Source organism: Stenella coeruleoalba, assembly GCF_951394435.1.
Source record: "Stenella coeruleoalba genome assembly, chromosome: X".
NCBI lineage: Eukaryota > Metazoa > Chordata > Mammalia > Artiodactyla > Delphinidae > Stenella > Stenella coeruleoalba.
The window spans coordinates 87,993,895-88,006,973 of NC_137152.1; the positions used below are offsets into that span (position 1 = coordinate 87,993,895).

Genomic DNA, 13,079 nt, shown 5'->3' on the forward strand with positions numbered 1-13,079 from the left:
CTACAAGGTGAGCAAAAAAACATATACGAAGTTTAAAAAGGAAAAAAAATGTTAAAAAGCAATTTGTGTGTCGGGGTTAGAGCCAATAAAACATAAATGACTTGGCAAGATATTGGGCTGTAGGCTCAGCTTGTCTCCCAGCACAGGGAGGCCCTGTACGAGGCCCTGCTGAACAAGCTGTTCCAGCAAGATGTCTTGGGCCCCGGCCCCGGCCCCGGCCCAGTCAGTCGCCATCATGAGCTGACCAGCACCCACTGCTCCCTTACCCCTTCTCACCCACGGTCAGGAACGCCTCCTCAGAGCCTAGCTTAGCTGTTTACAGGCTGCTCTCTAGGGCCCTGGTCACCTGGTATTTTGGGTTCATGGATGTTAGTGGCTCTGCAAAAACTCAACTTCAGTCACGTGGCTGGGAGTCGGGGCGGACAGCAGGGTGAAGAGGGGGGTGTGAGAAAAAGGCAAGCTGCAGACAGTAGGCTGGAACCAGGGGGCGTCAGGCCCCGCTGTGGAGTGAAAGACACTCTGGCCCTGGGTCCTCAGAGGCCTGCTGGCCCGAGAGGCAGGCTGCCAGCACGGTGGTCACCCTCTCCGCCTGAGCTCCTCGCCCGGCCCCAGTGAGGGCGGTGGAGAGGGGCGAGGCCCACCTGCACAAGGAGGGCAGGAAGGCAGGAGGGAGGCTGAGGCCTGAAAAGGGGGACGGAGGCCATGGGGGAGGGGCGGGGAATGAGCATACTGTGGGGTCACATTTTGGAGGCTAAACTGCAGCGATTGGTTTGGCTTGGCACTGCGAGGGCGACTTGAGAGGTTAGGAAAGTCAGTCTCCTTGTCAACTCTGACCCTGTCACACTGCTGCTACTGCCCCTCAGGGCACCGGGTTGCGGTGGGGGTGGGGGTGGGGCGGAGGGGAGGGCTTAGCTTAAGTCTGTCAAGATGGGGCTCCTCCTCCGAAGGACCTACCTGAAGTGCCTGGAAAGCCTGGTGCTCAGCAGAAAGAGAACTCCCGCCTGTCCAGTAGTTGCCTCAGATCCACTCAATAGGTACCTCAGGATTCATCGCTTTCTTCCCTTCTCTCTCCCATCATCTGCCCTGTTGCCTTACCCTGCGTTTGCTGGTGCCTTGGAGGGCACAGAGGTATGTGACTCTCTCTGACAATCTCCACGGGAGCATCTGTGGCCTACACATGAGTGTGCTGCTGGGACAATGTCATGAAATGTGTGAAGCTGGGGCTGAGCCAGAAAAGCAAGGATGCTGGGTCACTGCAGAAGGGGCAAGGGAAAGAAAGTGAGGTCTAAATCTCTCAGGTTGGCCACTTGTCAGCAGCCCCTGCAAAGATCTGGGCTAGGATGGAAAGAAAACAAATGGTTGAAGGGAACATTTCAGATTCCCCAGAGATTTGCACCCTCAGCGCTGCCTTGTTTCTCAGTGAGTGTGGATAATTGAAAGCCAACGTGAGGGCTTTGGATTTGAGAAGTGTGTTTCCTCTGAAAAGCCCAGAGCATCTCAAACACGTCACCACCTTTCTTCTTACAACTATTCTGGCAGAAGTCACAGAAGTTACCTATAAATGTTCCCATTAAGCAGACAGAGATATTAGCAGCAAAGGAGTTATAGGATTTGGCCAGGGTTGCATGTGGAATCCACACCAAAGTGGCCTGAGAACTCTGGTTTCTTGATTCCCACTCTCTGAAAAGATGCTGTACCATATAAAGGAAGCTTTTTTTTCCACCTTGGATGTCTTTACAATCAACTGGGGTTTCTATTTGTCAGGGCACACTGTGAAACACTGGAAACGCTGAGCTTGAAACGGTATTGCAGTTTACCACTGTGCATTGCTGTCAGTCAGTGTGTCTTTCTTTCACAGGGCAGAAGGGAACGGGTGAAATTGCAGAAGGGGAAATCCTCTGACGTAGAACAGGGAAGGGAATGGTAAGGAGGGAGGGAGCGTGAGCCAGTGAACTGCAAAGCACCAGAGATCACGCAATCCACAACCACCATGACAAGAATGAACTGAACAGTAGGGGGCAGTATGGTATGAGGAAAAAGCCTGGAGTTGGCTAGTATTCAAGAAAACTGAATTTCAGCCTCAGCTCTGCTAATAACTTGCTGAGTGGCTCTGGACAAGCCTCTTTACCCGTTCAGGCCATGGTTTCCTCATCAGTCAGGGATATAAACCCAGCCCACCTTGCTTACATCATAGGGATGATAAGAGGTGACTAGAATTTATGTGAAATGCTCACAAAGAAAGGTGCAGGCTTTCTTCCCCAGCCCACTTGCAAAGTACTCTATGTCTGTGCTGTCCAATCGAAAGATAATGTGAACTACTATGTTATTTTAAATTTTCTAGTAGCTTCATTAAAAAAGTAAAACAAATAGGTGAGGTTAATTTAACAACATTTTATTTAACCAAACACATCATAAATATTGTCATTTCAACACCGACGTAAAAATTGTTAATGAGATAATGTAGATTATTTTCCTCACACCTAGGTTTGGAAATCTGGTGTGTATTTTACACTTACAGCACATCTCATTTCAGACTAGCCACATTTCAAAGGATTGGTAGCTGTTATGTGGTTAGTGGTTATCATATTGGACAGCACAGATTTATACTTTGTAAAGAAACCTGATGAACATTGTGAGTTGGGCCTCAAAACAGTAGATATGACCATTGCCACATGACATATATACAGAGAGGTTCAGATACTTGAAGGCCCAGAGCTGGGGCTGAGGCTGAAATCCAGGTGTCCCGTCTCCAACATGAATATTCTTTCCCTTTATGATTCATTAGATACTGAGCTGATTAAAATCAAGGCCATTGAATAGATGGTTCTCTGTTGGCCCTGTGTCTCTATGGAGTGGTAGGGATCACTGTGGAAGTAATCTGTGCCAGTGGCTCTACTGGCTGTGTTTTCCGGCCACCTGGAGAGACCCAAAGTGTTTCAAAGAACTGCAGGGAAGCACCGGAGTCATCTCTTCCCACTTTGCCAGCAAGCCGGGGGCAGGCCTAGTCATCTTTGATTCATCCATTTCCCTCCTGACCCCTACACCCAATCCATGGAAATCTCATCAGCTCCTTCAAAACATATCTTGTAGTTTAAGAGATATATCAACCAAATGTAATCTGTGAGCGTCATTTGGATTCTGATTCAAAACCAGGTAATTATAAAAAAATATATTTATGAGACAATCATAAACCTGAATTCTGACTTAACAGATATTGTCATTTCTGATAATTAATTAGTGGTGATGAAATCATTATGTTTTTAAAAAGTCCTTATCTCTTAGAAATACTGAGGTATTTGTAATGAAATGCTACATCTGTTGTTGGCTTCAGATTGGCCGTGAGTTGCTAATTATTGACGCTAGGTGATGGGTACACAGGGGGACCATTATGCCACTCTCCCTACTTGGTATGTGTTTGAAATGTTCTGTAACAAAAATTTAAAACTTTTTACATTTTGAATCCATGTACTTCTCTCCATTTCCACTGCCATCATCCTAGTCCAAGCCACCACCATTCCTCACCAGGATTGTTGCAGTAGCCTCTGTTTGCTGCCTTCCCCTCCCCCCATCCTCCATAACCCAGCCCCCCAACTCCCACTACCACCAGAGAGATCTTAAAAATACAAGTCAGGGCCTTCCAATGGCTTCCCATTACATTTAACATAAAAGCCACATTTGACCTACAAAGGTCTCTATGATATGGCTCCTGCCTCTCTGCCTGGTTCTTGGCCTTGCTCACTCTCTTCTCCACCCGCTCACCTTCTTGCTGTTCCTCTAAAGCACTGAGCTTGTTCCAACCTCAGGGTGTTGACACTTATGGTTCCCTTGGCCAGAAACACTCTTCCCGACCTTCCACATGACTCGCTCCCTCATAATAAGCGATCCCTCAGAGAGGCCCTTCTTGACCACTCTGTCCAAAGGTGCCCATCCCATTACCCATCCACACTCCAACACTTTTACCCTTTTTTTGTCTTCTGTGTATCACTTACCAATATATGAACCTGTTCTCCTTCATTTGTTTACTTGTTGATTCTCTCCCCTCCCTCATCCCCCCCCAATTAGAATGCACTTTCCTCAAGGACAGGGACTTTTACTTATCTGACTGTTAGTTGCTGTTGCAGCCTTAGAGTCCAGCAGAAGGCCTGGCAAATAGGGGCCCTCAAAAAGTATTTGTTGGGTGAAAGAATCTAAGATACAAGGGCACATAGGAAAGTGAAAATAGGATCACTAACAGTAACTACCATTTACTCAACAATTGATACGTGCCAGGCATTTATTAAGCCCTTTTCATGCATATTATCTCATTTAATTCTCATAAGCACCCCATTATTATCCCTTTTTTGGTAGGTTAGGAAACTGAGGCTCAGAAAAGTTAAGAAACCTGTCCAAGGTTACACAGCTAGAAACTGCTGAAATCAGAAGTCAAGCCTAGGTCTGTTTTAACTCTAGAGCTTGAGATTATAACCTCTAAGCTGTATAGTCTCATAAAGAACCTAATGTCCCCATGGGTTTGAGAAACAAGACATTTCCTTAAATGCCTTCTAACAATGAAGATGGTGAAATTCTCTACAATAACCATAGGAAGGAGGTCCTCCTGTTAGCTTTCTATTGGTATAGCTTTTGTCCAATCAGATCCTTGAATACATGTTGACCAAATAGGGAGACTTACCGGGAGACCTGGAGGACCACTTATTCCTGGGAAGCCCTGAAGCCCTGGTTCACCCTGGAAAATCAACCAAAGCTTAGTGAGTAGCAGCAGGAAGTAGTGAACATAAAGGAGATAGTTCCCTTGAGTTACTTGGGCTGGGCAGTGGGAAACCATAGGGTATCCCAATTGGGACACCAGAGGCTGGTGCAGATTGCCTAGTCTCCACAACTAGTAACTACACCAGGATGTCTTAGTTTACGGAGCCCTTAGTAGTGTGGAAAGGACCAAAGTCCATGACAGGCAAAGAAAACTATCCAAAACAGAGTCTCAAATGCTCAGGCTAATTGGGAGATAGAAAAGATGATCATCTGCTTTCTTTCTAGCGGAAGAAGCTGTTCAGTGCGATTTCCTCTAGCAAATTACTGGCTGCAAAGACACCAATGGTTTTGGGAAAAGAGTAACAATTACAGTTTGCAAAGGGAAACATAATACTCTAATCTCTTTCCTTGATATGCTAATTTATCTATAAGTGCCATGAAAGGGCTCCCTAAGGTTTGGGAAAGATTAGGGAGGCAGGCAATTTTTCATATGCTCCCAAACTGTTCCCAACTCAATAATTACTTCCTGTAAACCTGGAGAAGGCCCGGAGCTGTTGCTTCCGCAAAGACAGAATTAAAGAAATGAGACTAAACACCTTCCCCTGCCTGGGTCCCTTGACCACAGGTGCAGGATCACAAAACTTAAGGAATCCCCAGGAAGGAAGGGAAGTCAGGTTATTGAAAGATATCTGCACACCTTAACAGCAAACAGTCATTCAAATACAACCACGTGTACATTCATATCAAAATACAGATTTTAAAATATCTCGGTTAAACAGGTCTACAGCTTCAGCCTTGGTAGTTCAGATCAGGCAAATTAGGGCATCTACTGCCACTTGGTGACAGCGTACACTATTTGCAGGGTCATCTTCTGAGGGCAAATAGTTTCTTTAAACAGATAACTTGAAAGCAACCATTATACCCTATTGCTCTGTCACAGTGCTTTGGGGACAACATAAGTATTGACAGGGTTGGTAGTTAGGAGGAAAAAAACCCAACTATTCAATGTTTGTTTTAAGTTATTCAGCATTTTGATAACTGAATCTGCAAAACAAACACAGAAAATAGCACTTGAACGAATATTCAGAAACCCAGTTAAGCTCATATCCGTATTACACAGAACCCTCTATCCTTCCAGTATACTCCGGTTATTAGAGTTGAACTCTGGTATTAATAGGAAAAGGCTTATTAACTTCTTGTTCTCAAATGTTCACTACCTTGGATCCTTTCTTCCCTTTGGGAAATCCCATGAATTCCAGTTCCCCAGTAGATGGTGGGGGTCCTGCAGGGCCAGGCAGGCCAACATCCCCCTGTAAGATCAAAGGAAACATTAAGCGAAGCAGACACCACACAGATATTTCTCCGGAGGGTAGGTTTGTCCTCAGGATGTAATTCACCAATCAACTGTCCATGACTTTAGTCTCTTCACCCTCACCCTTGCATCAATGAGGAAACAAAGCTACCAGTCTCAAGGGGTGAAAAGAATTATAAGCCTGACCAGATGCATTTTGTACCAGCACTGCAGAGGGAGGAAACAAGATGGATGAAAGTAAATGGCAGGTTCACGGTTGCCATGGTCATGCATGAAAGGGTGTTTAGAAGAAAGCAAAAAAGGATTTGAGCAAGGTAAATGGCTACCTCTTGGCAATAGTGATCAGACTCTAATCGGTCCAATCATTGCCAAGAGCACAAGCAGAGGCAGTGAAGTCCGTGTTGGAGCACTGAAGACTGGATTTGCTCCTTGAAGACAGTGCAATCTACAAGAGGCAGCCGCCAAGGATGGGGAGGGCAAGCTCCCAGTCTCCCTTAAGGCTCCTAAATCACTATACAGTTTGTATAGAGGGAAATAGGAGAATGAGGGAAGGGAAATAAAAGGGAATGATGAGAGAGGGTTAAGAAGGAGAGATAGAGGAGATAGAGGAGGAGGAGGAAGGATGGAGAGAAGCGAAGCAGAGAAAAGGAAAGAGAAGGTGACACAATATAATACAAATCAGCAGGGAAATACCCAGGTGGAAGGAAGAGAAAATATATCTCGAGAGCGTATGTTTGTAAGACATGTACATTTCACAAGTAGGAAGCAGGAAGACTACAATATTTTGAAGGAAAAAGACTACAGTAGCCTAGGCGTGCACATGCAGCCCTATCACAAGCAGGCATATGTGTGCAGCTAGACACATTTCTAGGAGCACATGGACTGCAGAGCGTATGTTCCAAAATTTATTTACCTTGACTCCTTTCTCTCCTTGGAAACCTAACCCCATATTCCCCTGAGGCACAGGGGTATAGGGAGGAAAAACAAAATCAATTACTAAACAACCTCCAGGAACTTAAATTGGAATGCAGTCTTTTTTACCAGAAAGTATGTTTAACCAGACCAGAATATCTCTGGGGAAACGAGAGTACTTAGCGGTAGGAGGTCAAATGCCCCAAGACAAAGTATACTTACATCAGGACCAGGGAAACCAGGGGGGCCTGGAGGACCCTAGATTTAAAATGAAAGGAAAGAGTGCTTTTTAGTTTCAGCCCCGAAGAATCTAGGCATGTTGAGAGTCACTGAAGATAAGTCCCCCACCCCCTTGGTGTGGTCTGGCTTTGGTGTAGCAGATTCTAGCTCCTTCTCCCTGGGTTCCTTTTATTAAAATCTCCTTTGAAATTTCCCCAGTTGACCTGATAACCACATTCATGCTAAGGTAGTGAAGACTTCATGTGTCATTTTCCCCATTAGGCCAGCGCTTTTTAAATGATGACTTTTGGTGAAAGTAAAGCAAAGTAATCAGTGGTGGTGGGATTTCACACATTGGAGAGAGAACAATCTGGGGATGTGGATTTCCCAGAACCACACAGATGACTGGCTATGCTCTTCCTATAGCCAGTGATGGGAAATAGGTAGGTGGGAAGAGCTCTCCAAGGTGAAGTATTGAGAAAGATTTTGAAGCCGCCTCTGTGCTCAGGGTGGGTGATAATGGTGTGATTAATTAGCAATGTCTGTCGTGGGTAAGGGGAGTGGAAGGTCACAATAAACGTGCCGGGTATTAGCCATCCTTGGGCTATACTTTAGGTTGAGCTAGACTAGGAGGCTTTGGAGGCACAGAGTGGATGGTCAGAGAGACTCTGGTAAAAGAAGATAACAAATAGCTCCTTACAAGAGCATGCTTCACTTTAACCTCCTAGAATGGAAGTTGCCTTTCTCTGCTAGGAGGGCCTACATTTTACGGGCTTACATTTACTTCACGACCTGGTAGGGAAAGCATTCACGTGAATGCTGTGAACACGTGGTAGATTTAGCTGGTTCTTACTTGCAATCCTGGTGGTCCTATGGGTCCCACAGCTCCTGGAGATCCGGGTGCTCCTTGTGGGCCCTAGAGAGGCATGTTTTTATCAAGGTCAAAAAAGAATGGCAGTTTCTCAAAAAAAAATATCCACAAGAATTGCACAAGAATGTTCATAGCAACTTTATTCATGAGAGTTAAAAACTGAGAAAACACGATGGCCCAAAACCTATGGGATGCAGCAAAAGCAGTTCTAAGAGGGAAGTTTATAGCAATACAATCCTACCTCAAGAAACAAGAAAAATCTCAAATAAACAATCTAACCTTACACCTAAAGGAACTAGAGAAAGAAGAACACACAAAACCCAAAGTTAGCAGAAGGAAAGAAATCATAAAGATCAGAGCAGAAATAACTGAAATAGAAACAAAGAAAACAATAGCAAAGATCAATAAAACTAAAAGCTGGTTCTTTGAGAAGATAAACAAAGTTGATAAACCATTAGCCAGACTCATCAAGTAAAAAAGGGAGAAGACTCAAATCAATAGAAATAGAAATGAAAAAGGAGAAGTAAAAACTGACACTGCAGAAATACAAAGGATCACGAGAGATTACTACAAGCAACTATACGCCAATAAAATGGACAACCTGGAAGAAATGCACAACCTGCCAAGACTGAATCAGGAAGGAATAGAAAATGTATATATCTATATCTATCTTAGATGTGTATGCACCTATTAGCAGAGCTTCAAAATACATGAAGCAAAGACTGATGGAACTGTAAGGAGAAATAGATTAAAAAATCAGTGAGGACAAAGAAGATCCATTAGGTCTGTTTATATTTTGTTTAGTTGTTCTATTAATTACTGAGGGAGGGATGAAATAGATAAATTCATGATTCTAGATGGAGATTTTTTTTTTTTTTTTTTTTTTTTTTTTGCTGCCTGCAGGGTCTGTACTGATATCTCCTGTTTTATTCTTTTTTTTTTTAACATCTTTATTGGGGTACAATTGCTTTACAATGGTGTGTTAGTTTCTGCTTTATAACAAAGTGAATCAGTTATACATATACATATGTTCCCATATCTCTTCCCTCTTGCGTCTCCCTCCCTCCCACCCTCCCTATCCCACCCCTCCAGGCTGTCACAAAGCACCGTGCCAATATCCCTGTGCCATGCGGCTGCTTCCCACTAGCTATCTACCTTACTACGTTTGTTAGTGTGTATATGTCCATGACTCTCTCTCGCCCTGTCACAGTTCCTAGATGGAGATTTTAACATCAGTACTCGTCCCAACCAGCTGAATACATAGTCTCTTCAAGTACATATGGAACATTCACCAAGATAGTTCCATAGGTTGGGCCATAAAATAAAACTGAACAAATATAAAAGCATTGAAATCATCCAGAATATGCTCTCTAACTGCAATAAAATCAAACTAGAAATCAATAATATAAAGATATCTGGAAAGTCACAAATTTGGGGAAATTAAACGCCACAAGTCTCCATGGGTCAAAGAAAAAATCCGAAGGGAAACTAGAAAATATTTTGAAATGAATGATGACAATATTGAAAGCAAGAGAACGAAATCTGAAGAGAAAGATGGTATGGGAAAATGCATGGCCCTGTTAAAGCTGGGGAGCAGGAATAAGGTGATATGTGCTTAGGTAAGGGATGGAGAGGCTAAGTGAAGTTGAGACTTAGGAGGGAGAGAAAGTAGGGGTTCAAAGGTTCCCCAGGAATATATGAGAGTAGAACATTGCTCTGACAGTAACTAATAACCTGTGGTCTCCTTACTGATCACAAAACTCTTATCCGGCCAGGAACCCTCCCCCCTCCCCAAATCTAAGTGGTTTATTTATCATGTCTGTATATGCATACAAACGCTGTACTTCTGGGGGCAGGGAAAGGCATCTCTAAGAGAAGTTATGCAGCAAATACACTGGATGTTATTCTACAGAATTAGGTAACACACCATCTAAGCCAATGCTGTTTCACTCTAGGAGACCTCTATGCCCTTGGTCCTCACTCATCCCTGTTTACATGTGCGCTTGCTCACACTACTCTCTCTGTTTAGAAAGCTTCCTCCCATTGCCAGTCAGCCTAAATGTCACCCACACTTTTCAGAGGCTACCTTCTCTTAGATATAAAGTTTCTCATGATGTAGCCTTAGGTGGACAGCATCTCTTTCTTGATGATGTCAGTGGAATCCTTACGCCACATTCCTACTAGTTTTTCACATCCTGGGGTGGGAGGTGGCTGTGTGTGTGTGCAGAGACCGTGTCTGAATTGTCTCAGGGATCACTCCTAGCCCTTTGCTCAGTATCTGTTCTTCTCAGTATCTGTTCTGGAATGGAAGAAGAAAGGAAGGAACCACGATACAGGAAAAGAGGAGAGAAGGGGCCTTTATGAAGCCACTTCAAAGGAAAATGATGACAATGTGGAAAGTCAAGGAAAAACAAAGCTCTTATTAATACAACTCATGGCCTTTCATGGACTCACTCTTATTGAGTCCCTAAAAAGAATTTCTACGTGGAATACCTTTTAAAGAAGAGTGTTTTGCTTCTTTTATTTTACCCACAGTACTCTGAACACACAGAAAACACTTAATAAATGCTTGCCAAATGCCAGGCAAAATTCTTTCCTAATACATCCCAGGGAGGATGCAGGTCCCTGGCCGAGAGGTCTGAAAGCCAGCCTGCCATGTCACTGGAGGCAGACAGTCCATCCTCTCAGTACTTTCTCATTTGGCAAATGTCGATAGAGTGATCTATTCTACTTTACCTCTCTGGATTGTCCTTGAGAAGCTCTACAAAGACCTTCGAACACCGTAGAGAGGAATGAAAAGGGGTCGTTGGTACTGTTGACTAGAAAAACATTGGGAGCTCAACACATAGGTAACAACTTACAGTGATTCCATCCAGTCCGGGCAGCCCAGGCTCCCCCTGAGAAACAGACAAAGGCAGGACATTGAAGAGATGAATACATTAAGCTTGTGGTATTTCACAGATAACTGACCTAAGATGCAATAGGCATAAAAACGCATCACTGAAGCTTGGGCCTCCGCTGTCAAGGTCTTGTGTTTAAATAATGCATGAATTGGAGAGATTCAACCATCTACTTTTTTTTTTTCCTAAGAAAAATCTAGACTCTAGAAGAAAAATATTATAGCCTTGGTTGAACAGGAATTCATATTTTACTTGGATTAATTAATTTTCACCTTTGCTAGGAACTTATCAATTAGAAACTGCTTCTGCGGGCTGGTGATTTTCCTGCTCTTTCTGGAGGAAAGCAAAGCTACCTTCCAGCGTACCTTCATCCCCAGAGAATCTGTGCCCATATGTATACAACGCAAATCAGACATTTCAAGGGAGAATCAATAGAGCATGTAGTCTCTGATTACGTTTTAATTACTTTGCAGCATCTTAAGTCACCGTAGGAATCTGTACTATAACCATCTTGTGGAAATTGCTGTGTTCCGCTGGGTCCAGGGTCTCTTTGGTTTTTGGCAAAACCATTTAATCAATGTTTGCTACAACAATGGTCACATTCTGACACCTGCTAGTCTTACCCCGCTTGGCTTATAGTGAAAAATCAGCTCTCTGCAACCTGGGAAGAGCACTGCCTGGGTTTTAGCTCTTCGGGAACCTGGCTTGTGCCTGTGAGCGAGTCACATAGCCTCAGGCTACCTCAGTTTTTCTATCTGTAACATGAGCAACATGAATCTGACAATCATGAGGTCCTTTCCAAGTCTAACATTCCATCTTCAGCTATGGCTTCTATAGCCAAGAACCCAAACCCTGTACCTTCTTCAGTTCTCAGCTACCCACACCCATCACTGCCTTCCAAAGTGATTTCCAATATTTCTGGCTCTGTGCATGGGTGGAAGACAGAAAGATGCCATCTTCAGCTGAGTGAGCTCGGGCGCATCTTCCCCTCAGATGTTGCACACATAGATTCCCGTCTGCTCCCAGGGAAATGATGGGCTCCCTTCCCACTCTGCAAGGGATTAGGGTCAGTCATTTGGCACCAGAGTTTACTGAAGGCCCACAGGATACCAGGCAGCATACGTCAAGAATACAGCCACAAGAATACAAAAGGTTCTTGTCAATTCCAGGAAGAGATGAACGTTTCCAGCCAGCTGTAGGGTTGATGGGCAACTTTCGTAGATAGCCAGGGGCCCAGCGAGGGTGATGGCTGGTATGCAGGTACAGAAAAGGGCGGAGCCATGATCCTGGGCTGGTGGCCATGTTAAGATGGGCAGAGACATACATGGCTTCAAACCAAGGTATGCAGACATCAAAGATTCTGTAGTAGACAGAAGGTATCTGCCTCCAGGAAATGTCTCGGCTTGTCAAGGAAAATGACACCCATGCAAACAGTTTGTTTGCTGATCTGTCCCCTATTTTTGGCCTAGATCTTACAAAGCAAATCTTTTTGACAGTATGGTTGCAAACATTTGTCAATGTTTCCACCACAAAAAGCTCTGGATTCTTTTAAAATCCAGCTTGGTCTGCTCCTTAAATAGAGACACAGATGCTAGTTCTGGAAATGTTTTCATTGGATGTGGGGCTCCATCCCGGGGAACTCAGCTTATAGCCTACTCAGCTGTCTGCCTTAGAGGCTCTTACCTTCATTCCTTTGAAACTATCTTGGGCAAGGATAGGTTCACCTTTAGAGCCTTTCTGACCAGGAAGCCCCTGAGCAAAATAAGAAAATTTTGTGAAAAAATGCACGCACGCACGTGCGCGCGCGCACACACACACACACACACACACACACACACAGTATTGTTAATAGTGTGATCTGATCAGACAGAGGATGGAAAAGCAAGAGCCTGAAACCATGTGGCTTAGTCTATGGCAGAGTTGGCCATGCTAAAGGGGCAAAGTACATCCCCTGAACTGTGCTGTGTCTCAGAGCTGCATGCCTGCTCCCCCAGCCTCCAAGTCAGAAGTCTGTAAAGGGATTAGAAAGTAGACTTTGAATCTATTCAGAGTACCAATCTGAACATCCACATATAATACACATGCCGTTTATAAGCCTATAGCTCACCTGCTCCATATC

General features: G+C 44.2%; 1 protein-coding gene across 6 annotated transcripts in view; it reads right to left on the reverse strand.

Moving 5' to 3' along the window:
- The window catches only part of COL4A6 (collagen type IV alpha 6 chain), a 284,095-nt gene that overhangs the window by 44,066 nt on the left and 226,950 nt on the right, over nt 1-13,079 (reverse strand). For 5 of the 6 annotated variants that reach the window (XM_079911243.1, XM_079911246.1, XM_079911245.1 and 2 more), the window contains 7 exons: nt 12,644-12,712; nt 10,922-10,957; nt 8,043-8,105; nt 7,193-7,228; nt 6,972-7,013; nt 5,964-6,056; nt 4,670-4,723 (listed from right to left, as the gene is read on the reverse strand). In XM_079911243.1, coding sequence (XP_079767369.1) covers nt 4,670-4,723; nt 5,964-6,056; nt 6,972-7,013; nt 7,193-7,228; nt 8,043-8,105; nt 10,922-10,957; nt 12,644-12,712 — 393 coding nt within the window. The remainder of the gene's footprint in view (nt 1-4,669; nt 4,724-5,963; nt 6,057-6,971; nt 7,014-7,192; nt 7,229-8,042; nt 8,106-10,921; nt 10,958-12,643; nt 12,713-13,079) is intronic. The other variant, XM_079911244.1, reaches the window with a different exon arrangement.